At 39.2% G+C, this 18,052-nt stretch overlaps 1 protein-coding gene and 1 long non-coding RNA gene across 8 annotated transcripts in view; one reads left to right on the plus strand and one right to left on the minus strand.

Moving 5' to 3' along the window:
- The window catches only part of NR2C2 (nuclear receptor subfamily 2 group C member 2), a 67,228-nt gene that overhangs the window by 37,692 nt on the left and 11,484 nt on the right, over nt 1-18,052 (plus strand). For 4 of the 7 annotated variants that reach the window (XM_039482234.1, XM_039482235.1, XM_039482237.1 and 1 more), the window contains 11 exons: nt 1,068-1,247; nt 3,818-3,965; nt 5,747-5,840; nt 6,917-7,050; nt 8,618-8,795; nt 9,900-10,021; nt 10,511-10,650; nt 12,003-12,091; nt 14,011-14,029; nt 14,985-15,122; nt 17,330-17,435. In XM_039482234.1, coding sequence (XP_039338168.1) covers nt 1,068-1,247; nt 3,818-3,965; nt 5,747-5,840; nt 6,917-7,050; nt 8,618-8,795; nt 9,900-10,021; nt 10,511-10,650; nt 12,003-12,091; nt 14,011-14,029; nt 14,985-15,122; nt 17,330-17,435 — 1,348 coding nt within the window. Of the gene's footprint in view, nt 1-1,067; nt 1,248-3,817; nt 3,966-5,746; nt 5,841-6,916; nt 7,051-8,617; nt 8,796-9,899; nt 10,022-10,510; nt 10,651-12,002; nt 12,092-14,010; nt 14,030-14,984; nt 15,123-17,329; nt 17,436-18,052 lie in introns of those variants that run through there. The other 3 variants (XR_005583001.1, XM_039482238.1, XM_039482239.1) reach the window with 3 other exon arrangements.
- On the minus strand, nt 559-10,955 carry LOC120369216. The gene is made up of 3 exons (XR_005583003.1): nt 10,858-10,955; nt 6,743-6,793; nt 559-854 (listed from the first exon to the last, which is right to left on the minus strand). It is a non-coding gene; the product is annotated as an uncharacterized LOC120369216 (long non-coding RNA).

The following is an 18,052-nucleotide window of genomic DNA, read 5'->3' on the forward strand; positions in this document are numbered from 1 at the left end:
GGGGGGAAGCTGCATTATTGATTGCGCTTCTTGATTGGTGCAGGGGAGTAGCTACCTATTATTTAACACAGCAACAGAGCTCGCTGGGTGCTCGACATGTTCCACGTCCACAGCTGTGCATGTTCCTGCTTCCTACCCAGCCTGCTATTATGACAGCTTCAGCACCTGCCTTTCTCCATCCTTGGCACCCCTGGCTTCCTGACCACATCTCTGGGTCACCCATTGGCTCTAGCATTCGGCTTTTGATTCCTGTCACTGACCATCAGCTCTGCTCTTAACTATGGCCTCAGTGAATCCTGTAATCCTGATCCTTGACTCTAGCTTGGCTCCAGTCTAACCTGCAGGTCTGGCTACCTCCATGGCTCCAAACATTAGGCCTGACCACACACTCCTGTCCCTGAGAGTAAGTTTGGGGTCCAATGCTCTTTCATTTCCTGGGCAAGCTTGAGCTGAGAGTACAGTGCAGGGAGTTTGCTCAACTGGTCAGTGAGCACTTTCCATCCATTCAACGCACTAAATGAGGTGGGGTCCTGTGAAAAAAGTAGTATGTGATCATGTAATTAAAGGCAGTATCATAATGCATACGCAAAAGGGTCTGAATTAATGTCACCTAGACAACGTTTATTCTGGAATTTCCTATGTTTTGAGTGATTGACTTGCAATTCTAATGTTAATGTTGTTTTTGCATGTAATATCCTTTATATATTTTGTATCCATGCATGTGACTTCATTAGCAATTATGTAGCTACACTGATGGACTCCAAGAGGAACAATTAGTCCTGGGCTGAAGTGGGTGTTGCTATTATGCATACTCTTCGCGAATGGTGGGAAATGGGCTGATCCTGGAGGATCTCCTGAAAGAAACGCAAAACAAAACTATGACATCAGACTAGAATAGTGCTTTCACCATCAGTGCCTGCAGATATGAGGAATAAACAGGAATATAAAACAAATCAAGGTGTGATTTGTCAATAGGCCCTTCCTGCTATAAATAAAATGTCGGTATTAAAAATATAAATCATTTCCTTGTGGTAACCGAGCTGCACATGCATTCCCTTTTCCTTTAGGTCGTCACTATGGTGCTGTCAGTTGCGAGGGATGCAAAGGTTTCTTTAAAAGGAGTGTAAGAAAGAATTTGACCTACAGTTGTCGTAGCAACCAGGACTGTATCATCAATAAACACCATCGGAATCGTTGCCAGTTTTGTAGGCTTAAGAAATGCCTAGAGATGGGCATGAAAATGGAATGTGAGTGTTCATTACCCAAATTGATACTTTGTCTACCAAGTAATAAATATGTAGATGATTGGTACAGTTAAATATATTTTCAGTTTTCTATCTCTGTCCATGTGAAACACCAAGTTCTAAGATATCTGCAGTACTTTCTTGAATACAGATCAAGAAGTATCTTTGTTGGAGTTTTTGTCATCCCAAATGTCTGCTTCACATTTTTCTTTTCTAAACCTGTTATTTGGTTACTTTTGTAGAGGAAGTTCAAGCTACAGCGATGAATAACTTTGAAATCAATCTCTTACATGTGATATTATATCACATCCCCTAAGAAGGGATATATAGAGCCTCACTTTTAGTGCATTTTACAAGCACAGTGTTTGTAATGGAGAATGACACTCCTATTTTCTGCCTGTGACACATGTTTGTGTAGTTTCCTGTGGGTTGTAATGTTTTGGTCTAGTTTTGGTTGTTGGGTTTAGTGTGTGAATGTTGGGTGGTGTTGGTGGCTTGTGATATACAGGAGGTCAGACTAGATGATGTACTGGTTCCTTCTGAAACTCTCTGGCCTCATTTTAGAATAACTTCTTGTGTATGGATAGATTTGTTTTGCTGTCAGATTTGGGGTTTATTTCTCCTGTTATAGAATAATGTACCATAAATCGCAGATTTCCCATTAAATAAGGCATATTATGTTCTGTGAGATGAGGTGCAATGTTCTCTACCTTTGTGGCATACTATTGCGTAACACTGTACTTACCCCAAATTTGTTTTATTAAAAAAAAAAGACATAAAGCTACATTTTATATTCATTGCAAATCTTATTCCAATACCTTCTTTACAAGTTTGGGATTATTTTATTATGTTCTCTTAGTCCTGGGCTAGTTGTGTGCCAGTCTCCCCCTCCATATACATTAGAACAATCTGAAAACTGCTCTGAATTTCTCTGCCTGCCAGTGGGCCTAAAGAGCTGTTACACCATCTGGGATCTCTGGGGCACAGAGAAGCACCAGCCACTGCCTTATCACTGGCAATGCCCTCTGTCACTGGCAATGCCAGACACTGGTGGCAGAGAAGCTATTATGCTAGCTATACACCATAACAGGATCCTTCTACCTTGGGATGGGCCTCCCATGGCCAGCTGTGCCAACTGTAGGGCTCTTTTGAGCTGGCAGTTTAAAATGTCCCAATGCCACTTTTAGTGGCAAACTGCAGATGCTGCTGCATTTCTAGAGGTTGATCCAGGGTCCATTACGATCAGTTGAAAAGACTCCCATTGATTTCAGTGGACACTGGATCAAGCTTCTGGTTAATAAGTGTGAATTATTTGCACTGGCAATCATTGATCTTAATCCAATGTTAATAAACAGTACAGCAAATCCTTTCTATACAAGGTACAGTATTTATATCATGTTCATAACCTAGTTTCTGGGCCTTATGATTGCTAACAAACATTAGGATAATTTTCTCTCCGTCCCCAGTCAGTGGGGAATTTTTTTTTTATTTCTAAATTTTATTTTTGTTAAGGTGGGAAGGCTAGGTGGAGGAAAGTTAGATTCATGTGTCCATGAAGAAGAACTGCTTTACAGCTGATTGCTGTATGAATGTATGACTGGTACAATAATACTAGAGTATTGCGCTGTACTTATATAATGCTTTATATTTTATATTGTGCACTATCTGTATATATAGTGTTGTACAAACATTAACTAATTCTCACAACACCCTTGCGAAGAATATTAGTTTTAATATCCCAATTTTTGAGAAAATGTTTCAAGTGAGCACCATATAGTTAAATGACTTGCCCAAAGCCACACTGCAAATTAGTGGCAGGAGTTCCTGGCTGCCAGTCCCATGCATAGTCCACTCAACTATGATGACCCAATATTACAGGGGAATAATTTTCATTTTCTTTAAAATCACAACATTAATGTTGTTTTCTGATTCTTTTGCTTGAGAGTCATCCATATCCCTTTTAGAACCTTGAACAATAAGCCTTTTTCCCTACACTTTAAAACGGGGGGTATTTTTAATCCTGGAGAGAGTTTTTTAGGAGCCCACTAGACCATCTTAACTGGCTAGATGTGTGCATTATCTTTAAATCATTTACAGCTCCACTGTGCCTAGACATTAAATGCTTTTCTGCCATATAGCAGTGCAAACATTTCCTCTTAGTCTGCCTACTATGAATTTTAGCATTGATTTTTTTAAATAAAATGTTCAAGAAATACCATTGGTCTACAATCTACATATTCCTTTCCTCAGAATCGTAGTGTGAAAACATTTCTTCCTGAATGCTTAACTTGGTTAAATGCAATGCAGTAGCAAGCTCTCACCCCAATCCCACAAAACACTTAAGACTATGATTAGTCCCATTGATTTCTTACTTAATAAACATGTGATTAAGTGCATTGCAACACTGGGGCCTATGTCTCTTCAGTTATCATACTGAATTTCCAATATTGCATTGAACTGAAATGAACCAACACATTTCATGCAAACTGAAATCCTGCTTTAAGATTTTCCTTTACTTTAGTTTTTGGATTAATTATTTCCTTTCAAATCTGTATTTTTCTATTCTGATGAAGCGGTTCAGAGTGAAAGAAAGCCCTTTGATGTACAACGGGAGAAACCAACCAACTGTGCAGCTTCAACTGAAAAAATCTATATCAGGAAAGACCTAAGAAGCCCTCTCATAGCAACACCAACATTTGTAGCAGATAAAGATGGTGCCCGGTAAGTTTTTAGGTGTAAAATGGGTCTGTTTAACATGCCGTTAGACTAGAGTCTTGTGGAGTCAGTTTTATAAACAATGGACTCCAGGGGGATGTAGGATCAGGCCCCAAAAGTATGGCCTCTTTTTAAATTCTAGAATGGAAGTTTCCTTCTTACATGATGGTGGTTATTCTTTGAGGGTTCAGATATCTCCAAACAAATGGGCATGGAAATACATTTGTATACAATAGTAATGAATACTATATATCCTAACATAGATAGAAAATAGCTATCTAGCTTAAAGGCCGTATTTTCAAAAGTAGACACAATTGTATGCACAATTTTTTCTGGTACAAGTTTTGTGTGTTCTAGATCACAATTAATATGTGCAGATAGTATTTGCAATAAGAATTGAGGCATTTAGGAGTCTGAATATTTGATGCACATATGCAATGACGTCAAAAAAAAAATGCCATAGCAGTTTGGAAGGCTGGACTGGAAACTCCTTGAAAATTTGCTGCTAAATATTTGCATTTGTGTTATGTGTGAAACAAAGTGTCTGATAAATACTGCGGTCAAACACATTTTGTTCTTTTATATTTTTTTTCTGTGGCACATGCAAGATATGTTCTCCTTCACAACTCTAATAACCACATTATAATCAATAGCTATTATTATTAATATATCATGTATTTGTTATTTATATAGAACCATACATTTCCATGACATAACACAGTTGAATAATGCATGACAAGTTCCTGCCTCAAGGAGTTTACCATTTCAATGCCAGGCCCTGAGATGATAAACTCCCTGAGGCCTGAATCTGTCATGCATTATTCACCTATATCAGGGGTCGGCAACCTTTCAGAAGTGGTATGCCGAGTCTTTATTCATTCACTCTAATTTAAGGTTTCGCGTGCCATTAATACATTTTAAGGTTCTTAGAAGGTCTCTTTCTATAAGTCTATAATATATAACTAAACTATTGTTGTATGTAAAGTAAATAAAGTTTTTAAAATGTTTAAGAAGCTTCATTTAACATTAAATAAAATGCAGAGCCCTCCGGACCAGTGGCCAGGACCCAGGCAGTGTGAGTGCCACTGAAAATCAGCTCGCATGCCGCCTTCGGCACCCATGCCATAGGTTGTCTACCCCTGATCTATATTGTGCCATGCAAACCTATCATGCTATATAAATAACAAATACATCATAATTATACTTATTGACTACAAAGCACTTCACAGATCAGGCCCTAAGTTAGGTATGGAAAAGGGAGAAAGAACATTAGACAAGAGGCATGGAAAGAGAAGGACAAAGTTTAAGTAAAATTGGGATATGTGGTTTTATGTAAACATTGTTCTTTCTTTACCTCACTTCTTCATCAGATGTGTCTTTGCCCTGTCTCACTTGGAATGCCATTTACTTGGGGCATGATCCTCTGGAAAGTTCCATGCAAATTTACATAGCTAATAATGGCTTACTGGTTGTAATAAAGAAGACGACACCTGCCAGCATGACAGAAGAAATCAAATCAAAAAACTAATGAGAGGAAAATCAGGTTGACAAATCACCAGCACTTTAGCAAAAGAAAGAAAGGCATTCATTTGCAGTGGCAAAATCACCACCCCTCCAGTTAAAGTACAGTTTCTTCCAGGACACAAATTTTTGGAAATAGTTTTCATCAGGACCAAATTCTGATGGATAAATTCTAAACATCACAAAATGGAAAGCCCAATAAGAGTAATCCTCATTATACTGCACTGAAATAGGTTCACTCTTAGATTCTTTATATGTCTGAACAGGTCAACAGGTCTTCTTGATCCAGGAATGCTTGTGAATATTCAGCAGCCATTGATACGGGATGATGGTACAGTCCTGCTAGCTACAGACTCCAAGGTAATATTCCTTTCATTTTATTACAAATCTTACATTTTATTTACTAAATTATTTTGGGTATATTTTTAAAAAGAAATCTTTCTGATCCCTTTGCAGTCACAAAAGGTCCTTACCTCGGCCAAACGGTTGCTGTCCTACTGCAAAGGGGTAGAGGGCATTAGAAATTGGAGAGACCTCCACAGTGCCACAAGTGGAAAGGAGGGCGGGCCTAGTGGTTCTGTCTGTGGAGATTCACTCACTGATTATTGTCCCCTGAGGAGGAAGATGGAGTGGGGAGGCTGCTGCAGGCAGCCCTGAGGTTGTTGTTGCCTTTCTGTAACATGTAGTTTGAGGTGATAATACCACTGTGTGCTGAAACAAATCCTATATTTTGGGAGAGACAGAATGGATGATCTAGAACAGTGGTTCTCAAACTAGGGCCGCCACTTGTTCAGGGAAAGCCCCTGGCGGACTGGCCGGTTTGTTTACCTGCCGCGTCCGCAGGTTCAGCTGATCGCGGCTCCCACTGGCCGCAGTTTGCCACTCCAGTCCAATAGGGGCTGCAGGAAGCGGTGCAGGCCGAGGGACGTGCTGGCCGCCCTTCCTGCAGCCCCCATTGGCCTGGAGCAGCAAACCGCAGCCAGTGGGAGCCGCAATCGGCTGAACCTGCAGACACGGCAGGTAAACAAACCAGCCCAGCCCTCCAGGGGCTTTCCCTGAACAAGCGGTGGCCCTAGTTTGGGAACCACTGATCTAGAAGATCTTTTCCATCTTCAACATACCTGATTCAGGGGGACATACTTTTTTTCCCCAGATATAATTATGCATGAATTTAGGTTGATAACCCTGTAGTTGATCCATCACAAAAAAACACACCAGAAGTCAGGAGGGAAGGTTTTGGAGAATTTAATGATCATCCTTACCCAAATGTCAACCACCGTCCCTCACTGTGGATATTCAGGAGGAAGTGAAACCTATGTGAGAACAGAAGAAGGAGATACAGAGGATTTAATAATTATGAAGTGATTACATTACATATAGCATTTCACCTAACTATATATAATTTTGATCCATTAATATGGTTTCTTTCTTTGTAGGCTGAGACAAGTCAGGGTGCTTTAGGAACACTGGCAAATGTTGTAACATCCCTTGCCAGCCTCAGTGAGTCACTTAATAATGGAGATACTTCTGAAATCCAACAAGAGGATCAATCTGCAAGCGAGATCACTCGGTATGAATTTACTTTGGCAGCTTATTTGGAAGGCGAACCTATACATTATAGGTTCATGCCACACTAGTAATGACCTTTTTAACTCACTGTATAATTTTGTTAATGGTCCATGTTTGGCTGCTGCTATTGACTTGAACTTCTGCTACTCTGAAGAACTCTTTTCATTCATTTTACTGTTATAGATGCTCTCCCCTATTTAGTAACAAATGCAGTATAATAAAGCAGGGCTGTATTTGATATTTAATAAGTTACAGGAAAAGATAACTGGTTTGTGACACAAAAATATCTTTTCTTCAAAAATGTTGAAAATCGGTAACAGTTTTGTGTTATTTCAGTTTTTTACTTTGAGTGTGCATGTTTGTTTAGTGTTTGTGAAAGTAAGGAAATAATAGCTACAGTGCTGTGTCAAGTATAGTACAGGCAGATGGTGTGCAAGCTTCTCCCACACAATTGTCATGAACTTCAGTCCTGGCCTTTAATGTCTCCAGATTTACTCTTAAATTTTCCCTAAGACAAGGCTGACGTGATTTGTAATGTGGAAAAAATTGGGATTAGGTTGACATCAACAAACCTTGTCTTTTATGGCAATCCAAGGCAGAATTTGAAGCCCAGCTCTCCAAAGTTATCATCTCAATTTCTTGTTTATTTCAAAATCAGGAAACAGGGAAGTAAAATCTTGCAGCTCCATTTTTTTAATTGTTTTTTTCCCTGAAAAATGGTAATATGTAATGCTAATGTATGAAAACAGGAAAAAGTTGGATTTTAAAGCAGTTCTATCCCATCTTTTCCATATAGGTTCCTAGGTTAAGATTTTTAAAAATAAAAGCTATCTTTAGACTCCTAAATAAGCTAACTGATTTTTAAAAGTGCAGAGCACCTGGCTGCTTCTGCTGATACCAACTTTATACTTTTTAAATCTGGTCCCAAGGAATAAATAGTTAATGTGTAAACAGATTGCTTGGAAAATAGTTGCATAACAGTATTATGAAATACCATAATGTGAATATGAGTATGAAATGGGCTCAATTCTCCTCAAAGTCTGAGCTCCGGTCATTATGGGAGTGGAGTTGTGGGGTAACCTCAAGGAGCTGGTTGCATTTTCCTGATTTTGCACTGGCCTAGCTGCAGTTTTAGTTAGAAAGAAGCCTAGGGACTGCTTAAATATATGCCATTCCCATAACATCCCCAAGAGACCTTATGCCAGTGGAGGATCTTTGTAATGAAGCCTCAAGGTAAGAAAGAGGAAGGTGGGTGAGCAGTGCAGGAGCCACCGTTACTAGAATAAGAAAGAGCAGCTGGTGCAGGGCTTATGCCAGGGGAGAATTCCCCCCTGCAAGGGAATTTTCCATCAGACATATATGGCCAGAACCTACCTGGCCCCTTCACACTGCCTGAGCAGAGCAAAAGAACAGAGTGTATTGGAGAATCTGGCCCAGAATCTGTGCCAAAAAAGTTTCTGGCTTATCTTCTAGATGGAAGAACTTGTAGTGTTTGATTTGCCCTCTACTCCAAATTTGTTAATGGTTATAAGGAAATAAACTTGTATTGTTTCTTCATTTATTTGCAGGGCATTTGATACTTTAGCTAAAGCACTTAATACCACAGATGGCACAGTAGCTCAGAACTTGGCAGATGGGATGGATCCTACAGGAGGAGGGAATATTCACGTAATCAGCAGAGATCAGTCAACACCAATCATTGAAGTGGAAGGACCCCTGCTTACAGATACACATGTCACATTTAAGGTGGGTGCTTCATCAAATATCTTTTCGCAAAGACATAACTTGGAATAATTTTAGTATTGTGTTTTTCTTTATCGTTGTATTTTGCCATAGTCAGTATTGTCTAGTATACTAGCTATTGTTGTTAAGGACATAATAAAATATTTCCACATTTCCCTTGCACTCTGTATCCTGGAGCACTGCATATGCACTCCCCTTGGGACCTGTCAGTTGACAGTGGGATGATGTTTGTTTTAGATTTACATATAGTACTACTGTGAATCACTTGTAGTGTTAAATATAACAAATAATATCAAATGTGTAATTCATATACATTGTTACTAAATATTTTGAACTCTCGACTTCGGTTGTTTGAGGCATCCTCACATCAAGGATGTTGAAATTTGGGCCATTTTTTAAGGATTACAACTATGTTCTTGATGGTCATCATTTGGCGAACTGTTGTTACGGAATTGCAGAAAGGATTGCACTTAGAAGCAGCTGTATCTTCAAGTGAATTTGAGCAAGCACATCTTTTAGATATATTGTATGGGAGAAACCAGTAAGGATGTTCCTTCTTGCTGGCAAAGTACATTTCCTTTAAGCAGATAAAAATCATCAAGCTAGTGAAATAAGCAATGTATAGGAAAGCTAATCTGTGTACTTCAAGTAAAATTGTGTTTTTTGCAAGTGTAGATTCATATGGCATGGCTTTCCCAGAATAATATAGATTTTAAATGAGTTGTAATTTTAAAGAATTGCACTTAGTTTAAGATCTGATTCTCATCCATTTTATAGTAATTGTGAAGCTAATGATGCTGCACGCAGTAATGAAAATTCAAGGATAAGTGTTGTTGAATTAATATTTAAGTACTTTTACAGTAACCATCCCATTTGGTTTCCCATACTATTCCTTTCACACCTCCCCATTCCCAGCCTGTTCTTCTTACCACTACTACTGAGTTATGTGCTGAAGTTTTACTAATCTAACTCCATGATAAATGGCAATTTTCAGCAAAAGTTTCTGAATGCAGATTGCATGTTTTTATTCAAGTTTATTTCATTCATAATAAACATTGATTTATGTCTGACCTGTACAGACTATACTGTACTCTTATTTCCGTGCAGCTAACAATGCCTAGTCCAATGCCAGAATACCTTAATGTACATTACATCTGTGAGTCGGCATCACGACTGCTTTTCCTCTCAATGCACTGGGCTAGATCCATCCCTGCTTTTCAAGCACTTGGGTAAGTGAATATTTTTCTATTGAGTCATTATTTAAGTATTAAGCTGAACATTTTGCAACTGTGTTGATTTTTAAAAGATAAAATTAATTAATTAGTTTATAATAAATTGTTTAAAATGTATAGAGACTATATAGCATTTTTCTACATTTTGAAGAATATGAAAAACAAGATGACTGATGATGATAATACTTGGCATTATAGTGGGTCATGAGGCTGTATTGTGAAATTGAGTCAAAAGCAAGCAACTTATTTTTGGACATATAACTTGGCATAGATCGTTTCTCATAGCCAATGCATCCAGCCCCAAGCACTTTTGTTGCTGTTTTTTTCTAATTTCTGTTATTTGTCAATATCTGTGTGTTACTACGGTGACTAGAATATACTATCATTATAATTTATAACCATAATTTTACACGTCAGACCTATAGGATAATACCAACATGAGTTTAATACGTGCTAGAATTGTTTGTTTGATTTGTGTCTTTATAGACAGGACTGTAACACAAGCCTAGTTCGTGCCTGCTGGAATGAGCTATTTACCTTAGGCCTAGCACAATGTGCCCAGGTGATGAGCCTATCTACTATCCTAGCAGCTATCGTCAACCACCTGCAGAACAGCATACAGGAAGGTACGTGTTAGGTCATGCTAGGTATTAGGTACATGTTAGGCAGGCATGTGCTACTTTCAGCAGTAAAGAGTTAAAAACTTGTGTCTGTACATTTTTTTTTTACAAAGTATATTCCAAGGAGGAACAGGTATTGTTCCCCCTGAGATCCAAACACAGAAGGAAGGAACCCTCCATTATTCCTCAACAGGATGTATGAGTCAATCTTACCAACTTCACAAAGAGCTCTCCGTAGTTCTAGGCTACATCTACGCTACAGCCAGGATCCACGCTCTGAGATCGATCCACCGGTGGTCGATTTAGTGGGTCTAGTGAAGACAAGCCAAATCGACAGCAGATCACTCTCCAGTCAATCTCTGTACTCTACCCCAGACGATCGACCGGACCGGAGAGTTTCTCCTGTCAACCCCCTGCAGTGTAGACCCCGCAGTAACTCGACCTAAGATATGTCGACTCCAGCTACGTTATTCATGTAGGTGGAGTTGCACAGTATAGGTCGACTTACCATGGTAGTGAAGACATAGCCCTAGAGATCAGTGCATGGGGTGGGGCCCAGACTAGAGGGGACACACACAATATCTCTCCTTCCTCTCTTTTATCCATCTGAGTGTCTACAAAAAAAGCTGATGCATCTCGAAGCTACATTAACTTTTCTGTGAACTGCTCTTATGGAGAGTTCCAAACAAAGCCCCCATTCGGGGTCCCTGGCAGTGCAGAGGCAGAACAGGAGTCCAGGAAGCTTAGAAGGGCACTAGAGTGTGCTGATACAGGGTTTTAGCATAGATGGTCTTCTGTGTCCAGCAGATTTCTGAAGATATGGGCTGAAATCCTGCCCACCCAACAGAAGAATTCAAAGGAAGCACTGTAGAGTGCACACCATAGAATTTTCCTCCCATCCTAGAATTTCATGTGGGCAGTTTTCTTGGAATGTTTCATCACCTCCAACACACACACACACACACACACACACCAAATTGTTTACAGTTACACTTTTGAAATAGTTGCTGACCATCACTGCACAATAATTACAAGTATATCACACTACCAAAATATAAATATTTAATTAATGGCTGTGTCACAAAGTTATATAAAAAAGCTCAAAACAAACTGCCTCTTGCGTCATTAAGAAGATAGGTATCTTTTTTGATTCGGTGTTAACCTGCTAATTTTTATCTCTAGAATGGAGGATGATCTGGTACAATTGGCTTTTTTACAGGGAGGATTATGCAAATTAATATGATTGATATGGGTAACTTTTTCTTTTTTTATAAATGCGGGAAATTATTTTGTCTGTAGAAAAAAAAATCAGTAGTGACAGCCTGAAGTCTGCAAATACAATTTATCTTTACTTACAGAAGTAGAAGAACCAGACGTATATGTAGCCAGAAAATTACAGAATACTACATATGTCATGAAACTAGCAAGGATTAGTACCAGGATGAAGGTACAAAGATAAATACATTTTTAAAATCTACATAGACTGAGTAAATACCAAACCATGAAAACAGTTTAAATTTCCAGGTGACTGCAGAAAATAGTCACAGTTAAGGATAGGCAAACCTCAAATGATTTACCCTCATTAATAATCATAATTTTTCTTGGAAGGATTCTTCCATGGTGTGGAGAGCCTTTAGATACAATGGAACTGATGTAATTCCACTGTTAATGTGAGGGCAACACACAAAGGGGTCAGGATTCTGTGTGCTCTATATTAGATTCTAGCACATCATGGGGTTTTGAGGGGATGATGGAGAAGCAAAACCAAAGGATCTGTGACTGTGTTCACCAGACATTTTTTTTTTCCCTTCCCTCCCTCTCATCCATGAGGAGGATACAGGAGCTGCAGAGGTCAACTGCAGTTGCAGCTCTGAAGTAGCTGCTGTAAATTAGAGCAGCTCCTGAGGCTGTTCTAATATATTCCAGGAGCCACTCTTGCCACCAGCCAGTTCAGAATCTAGGCAGTAAAACACTGTATTAAAGCCACCTTTGCCACTCCTCTCCCTGGGCTGTGCCTTCCATGGGTGCTTCTTGGAAGCTGAGCACAGAATCTGTCATATGATTTTTAAATTCTGTCAATTTAATTTCTTAATAATAAAATGACAGCCATAGCTTACAAACTGTCTACAGCAGCAGCTCTACTGCAGTGGTTCTCAAGCAGGGGTCCAGGGCCCCCTCGGGGGCCACGAGCAGGTTTCTGGGGGTCCTCCAAGCAGGGCCAGCATTAGACTCGCTGGGGCCCAGGGCAGAAAGCCTAAGCTCTACTGCATGGGGCTGAAGCCCAGGACCCTGAGCCCTGCCACCTGGGGCTGAAGCCAAAGCCTGAGCAACTTAGCTTCATGGGGGCGGGGGGTCCTGTGCCATGGGGCCCCAGGCAATTGCCCTGCTTGCTACCCCACTACCACTGGTCCTGGCTTTTATATGCAGAAAACCAGTTGTTGTGTTGTGGCACAGGTGGGCCGTGAACTTTTTATATCATGTTGTGGGGGCCTCAGAAAGAAAAAGGTTGAGAACCCCTGCTTTAGTGCACAGGGAGAGGGGCATGATGTGAAGAGGCCATGGAGGGGAGCTTGAATACCCTGCATTCCCTCAAGAGTGTGCCCTTCAGGTTTCCTCTGCATCTGAGAGTGGAGTGGGGCTTGAAGATGAAGGTTTAGGTTACTGCCCTGCAAGGGGTTGGAGGTTACAGCAGCTGCAGGAGCCATAAAATGGCATTACCATTCCATAGCCTGAGTGAAAAGAATTTCGTCGTCAGCCCTGACCCTTCCAGACCTCCTCAGTACCTAGCCTTGTTACTTGGGATTTGCACTGAGAAGAGGATTTGGCTCTATATAAGGTCATGTTATGTCACTCCAAGGTTCTGATGTAAGGGTATCAAGTTAAGTTTTTTACTATTATTTTAAAATGGTGAAGACAAAACACTAGAAATTTATCTAGGAAGATTGAGTATTGTAACCATTCTGGGAAAGTCTAGAATTCCAGCTGTTTTCCCTGTGTACTTTTTCCACTATTGTTTCCCATACATTTAAAAAATGTGATAGCACCTGCATCACCCTGAATAATCACAATACAAGAATCAAAGTTTATCTATCTTAGAAATTGTATTATATTTTCATTCTCATTTTCAAGACATTATGTAAAAATGTCTAGGTTTTTCTTTTCAATTTTTTTATTGTGGTTGCATAAAATATATACAGTAATCCTAAATTACATAAAAAATCCATTTTAGGACACACAGGGCTAAGCAAATCTATGCAGCCATTAGCAGTACAGATGATGGCAATAATACTTAAGTTATAATGATATGAAATATAAGTATTAGAAGTCATACATGGAGTAACGTTATTTTAATTTGTATTTTTTCAGCTGAAAAGTTTGATACGTGGTAGGTTTCTTGATCTGACTTAATTTGATGAAGTTAATTAATGGAAATCATGTGTCCAGATAGCTGTCTTAATATAATCTTATGTTTCTATCTGTCATATTTCTTTGACTGGTCTTCAGATATGCAGCCAGGGGAGGAGGAAAAGGAAAACTGTTTCTCATTTTCTTATCAAAGTAGGAGTCTTTTCTTCCCTTTTTAGCTAATGCTTCCTGAAACAAAGTGCCCCTCATATATCTCCTCTTAGGGCTCAACTAAAACTATGGAACTTCAGAAAATTCATAATTGGTATAGCACTTTTAAACATTTTTAAACAGAAAGGAGATGAAGCCAACACAAAGGACATGGTAATATGAAAGGCTGAGGGATCAACCTGTGTTACAGAGTTAATTCTACTCCACAAGAGGGGGAAAGGGTACATACTACAGTGAACAAACAGTTTATTTCTAAAGGAACAGATATGGAAAAAGGTGGCACGGTCATATTGCATTAGCCTTTCACTTCTGGACAGCCAGACTGACTCCCGATTGGGTCACAAGTTACAATAAGGTAATTCGATAGTCTGCACCTAATCTCTCACTTTTGTTCACCTCCTCAGAGCCCCAGTTTAATTTATAGCACCATTCAGCACATTCTGCTTCGGAGAGGCCCATCACTGGAATAACATGGGTGTTGCTGGTTAGGGTTTAGATATATTGGCAGACCTTTGTGGAAAAATATTGCATTATGTTTGCCAGTACTGGGCCTGACTCCAGTTTATTAGATCCTCAGTCCTCACTTCCATGAGTATTAATTCATGCACAATATATTTTTATATGGTTAAAAAAAGTTTATAGTACAATTCAGAAGGTTTAAAATTTCATTTGATCTATTCCTATAAAGGGGATGGGTGTTCGTTTTGTTAATTTTTCAAATGTATTTGAACTCTCTTAAGAGAGTGTGTAATGTCTGTTTGTAGATAAGCTTTCCGGAGACAGAATAAAGCAAGTCATGGAACACATCTGGAAACTTCAGGAGTTCTGTAACAGCATGGCCAAGCTTGATATTGATGGATATGAATATGCATACCTTAAAGCTATAGTCCTCTTTAGCCCTGGTAAGGCATTTGGCAACCATTATAATGACCTTCCCGTGTTTCTAACTGGAGTTCAGATGCTGAACTTACAAAATATTAATCTTTTGGCACCAGGAGATTTTAAAGAGAACCAAATATCCAGTGACGAAGAGACTGTTCTACTGAGTTGTTCATAAAATATCTCACAGCACCATAAGACTTTAGCATCAATAACCCCTTTTAAAAAATAACTTTTGGGGCACCAAATGTAATTGATTTAAGGCTCCAGAAATTCCACATATTTTATACGTACTTACATATATTTAAAGGCCAGATTCTCAGTCCCCCAGCCCTTTCCCAAGCTGCTTTGTGATACTCTGACAGCACAAAGCCTGAAAGCTGCTCTAATAGTGCAGCTGGGGATTATCTTGTGTAAGGGGATCCCTGAGTTGCATAAAGCTGTGCTATCAATTTCCAATCCCTCCTCTGTGGATGGGTCATGTCAGGATTGGGAGTAGGCATGTGTGACAGATGACTGGGAATTTGTCACATTTCGTTTAATATGGAATATAATTAATGGTAAGAATGGTATGGGGAAATATATCCTCTGGCTATAATGTGAGTTGAAAGTCTACTATGGTTTAGATACATCCTCCAATAAACACAATATCCCTCGCCCCACCAATTTATTAATAAGGACAATGAGCATAAGAGCTGATAACTAAAAAATATACAATGGACATTGTGAATGAGATCTGAGGATTTCCTCAGAGAGGACACCTTTGTCGGGTATCCATAGGCATATCAAAGTACAAAGTTATGATCAGGCAGGGAAAGGGAAGTTAAACGTTCCCGGGACATTGAAAGGGTAGATAAGAAGTGCTGACAGGCTGAGTGAGAAGGAAGCTCTCTCTTAGAAATGTAGGGTGTTTACTTTTATTTTCACTGTAACTAATTCTAACTACCTCACTGAGTTTTACAAAGTATTCAGAGTAGGGATGTCATGCAAGCCTTTTCTTTTGCTTTAATATTTTCTCTATGTACTCTTAATAAATCTTGTTTAAATTAGATTAATTTACAGTCTTGGCCTATTGCTTTGGGGAATTTCTCACAGACTGTGCCTTGGGTTTTTCTATAGTTATAGTAATACTTAGCTCTTATCTATGAGCTTTTCATGAGCAGATCTCAAAGTTCTTTACAAGGAGGTAAGTTTCATTATCCCCATTTTACAGATGGGGAAATTGCACCACAGGCAAGTGAAGTGACTTGCCCAAGATCACCCAACAAGCTGTTGGCAGAGCAGAAATAGAACCCAGGTCTCTGAGTCCTAGTTCAGTCTCTGTCCACTAGGCCACACTGTAAGAGATGCTTCTAGCTGATGTGGGAGGAGAAAGACTCCAGGCATAAGCCTGCTCTAGTCCTTTTTAAGAGAGAGCAAGAAGGAACATGACACTTGTGGCCCTATGAACCTATCACTGAAGAAGTTTTTGCATAGCCACACATATGGCATTTTCTGCCCTTCTGATCATTTGACTGCTCAGTGAGGAGCTGAAAGCATCTGGAATTGTGACAACACAAACCGGTGGAGGTTTGGAAGTCAAAATGTTGAAAGCAAGAAATTGATTACTCTGCCTAGTGAGTTCAAACAACAGAGGGGGGAAACCCATTTGAAATGAGAAGGAGCAGAAACAAATGATTATGCCCTCAAAACCTGTCCACTCTGTAGCCTGATTGGACCCATTGATAGCAGGTGTGCACTCAGAATTTATGTGCTTCCAGTTCTGTGGGCACAGCCAGCTGCAGAAGGAAAAGTGAATGCACTAATTCTAAAGCCAGGAATGAAATTTTAGCCAAATACACGTATTACAGGACCAACAGTGAGCAGAAAGTACAATTACAACATCAGCCTATATATTAATGAGCAATGTCTGTTCATATTACACACAACTCATAACAAAATCATATTAGTTAAGCATGGGTACATAAATGATAACATTATGCATTGTGTCTAATACATTAATTTGCAAATAATTCATTTAATAACATATACTAATGTCTTTGAAAATAATGCACATAATCTCAGAATGATTTATTGAGATTTAATGAGGTACTCCTTACTGCAACGATCATATCAACCATGGTACCCAAGAGGAAGAGTTGAATGAAATTAAGTGGAAGATTCTTTGTAAGTACTCAGGTCTTATTTTATGATGAAACCATAGACATTTGGAAATGTTTTCTTTCTTTAGATCACCCTGGTCTGACAAGTTCAAGCCAAATAGAAAAATTCCAAGAGAAGGCACAGATGGAGTTGCAAGACTATGTCCAAAAAACCTATCCGGAAGATACTTATAGGTATTTATTTTTGATACCCTGAATAATTCCGTGAGCAATGGTTGCAGCATAAAGACATAAGAATGTTGTTAAATTTAGTTTTGTGGGGACTCAGATAAAAGATTGAGGCCCTCATTTGCACATTTATAAAAGCAGACAGGTTTAGTTTAAACAGGGCAAGGAGCAGGATTGACTGTCTGCAATTTTTTTAATTTTAGAGAGACTGGTGTAGGTTTGTGGGAGGGAGTGTTGGAGGAGGTTATTATTTTTAAGTTAGAAGAGCCAAATAGTCTGAGACCATAAAAGGGCAGAACCAATTCCTGTCCTTTTAAAGTTTAACAGATTATGTATGGGAAATTTCATGCATCTGCAAACTACCAACATGAAAACCAAGATTTATATGGGGAATTAGAAGAAATTGTACCTACCTATGTTTTTGGTTTTTTCCTCCATTTTTTAATTTCCAAGGACATTTGTCTGAAATGTTAGTTGCACAGCATTTCCTTTGTTTCCTAATTACTTTGGCTTTATCCCTGTGAAGTGAATTGCGCCACTGAAAAATAAAAATCTTCTCCCATGCAGTGATACTTCTTAATAAAGAATGAGGGAAGGGAAATTCATAAAGGGCCAAATTTCCC

Source organism: Mauremys reevesii, linkage group 7 (genome assembly GCF_016161935.1).
Source record: "Mauremys reevesii isolate NIE-2019 linkage group 7, ASM1616193v1, whole genome shotgun sequence".
In the NCBI taxonomy this organism is placed as follows: Eukaryota; Metazoa; Chordata; order Testudines; family Geoemydidae; genus Mauremys; species Mauremys reevesii.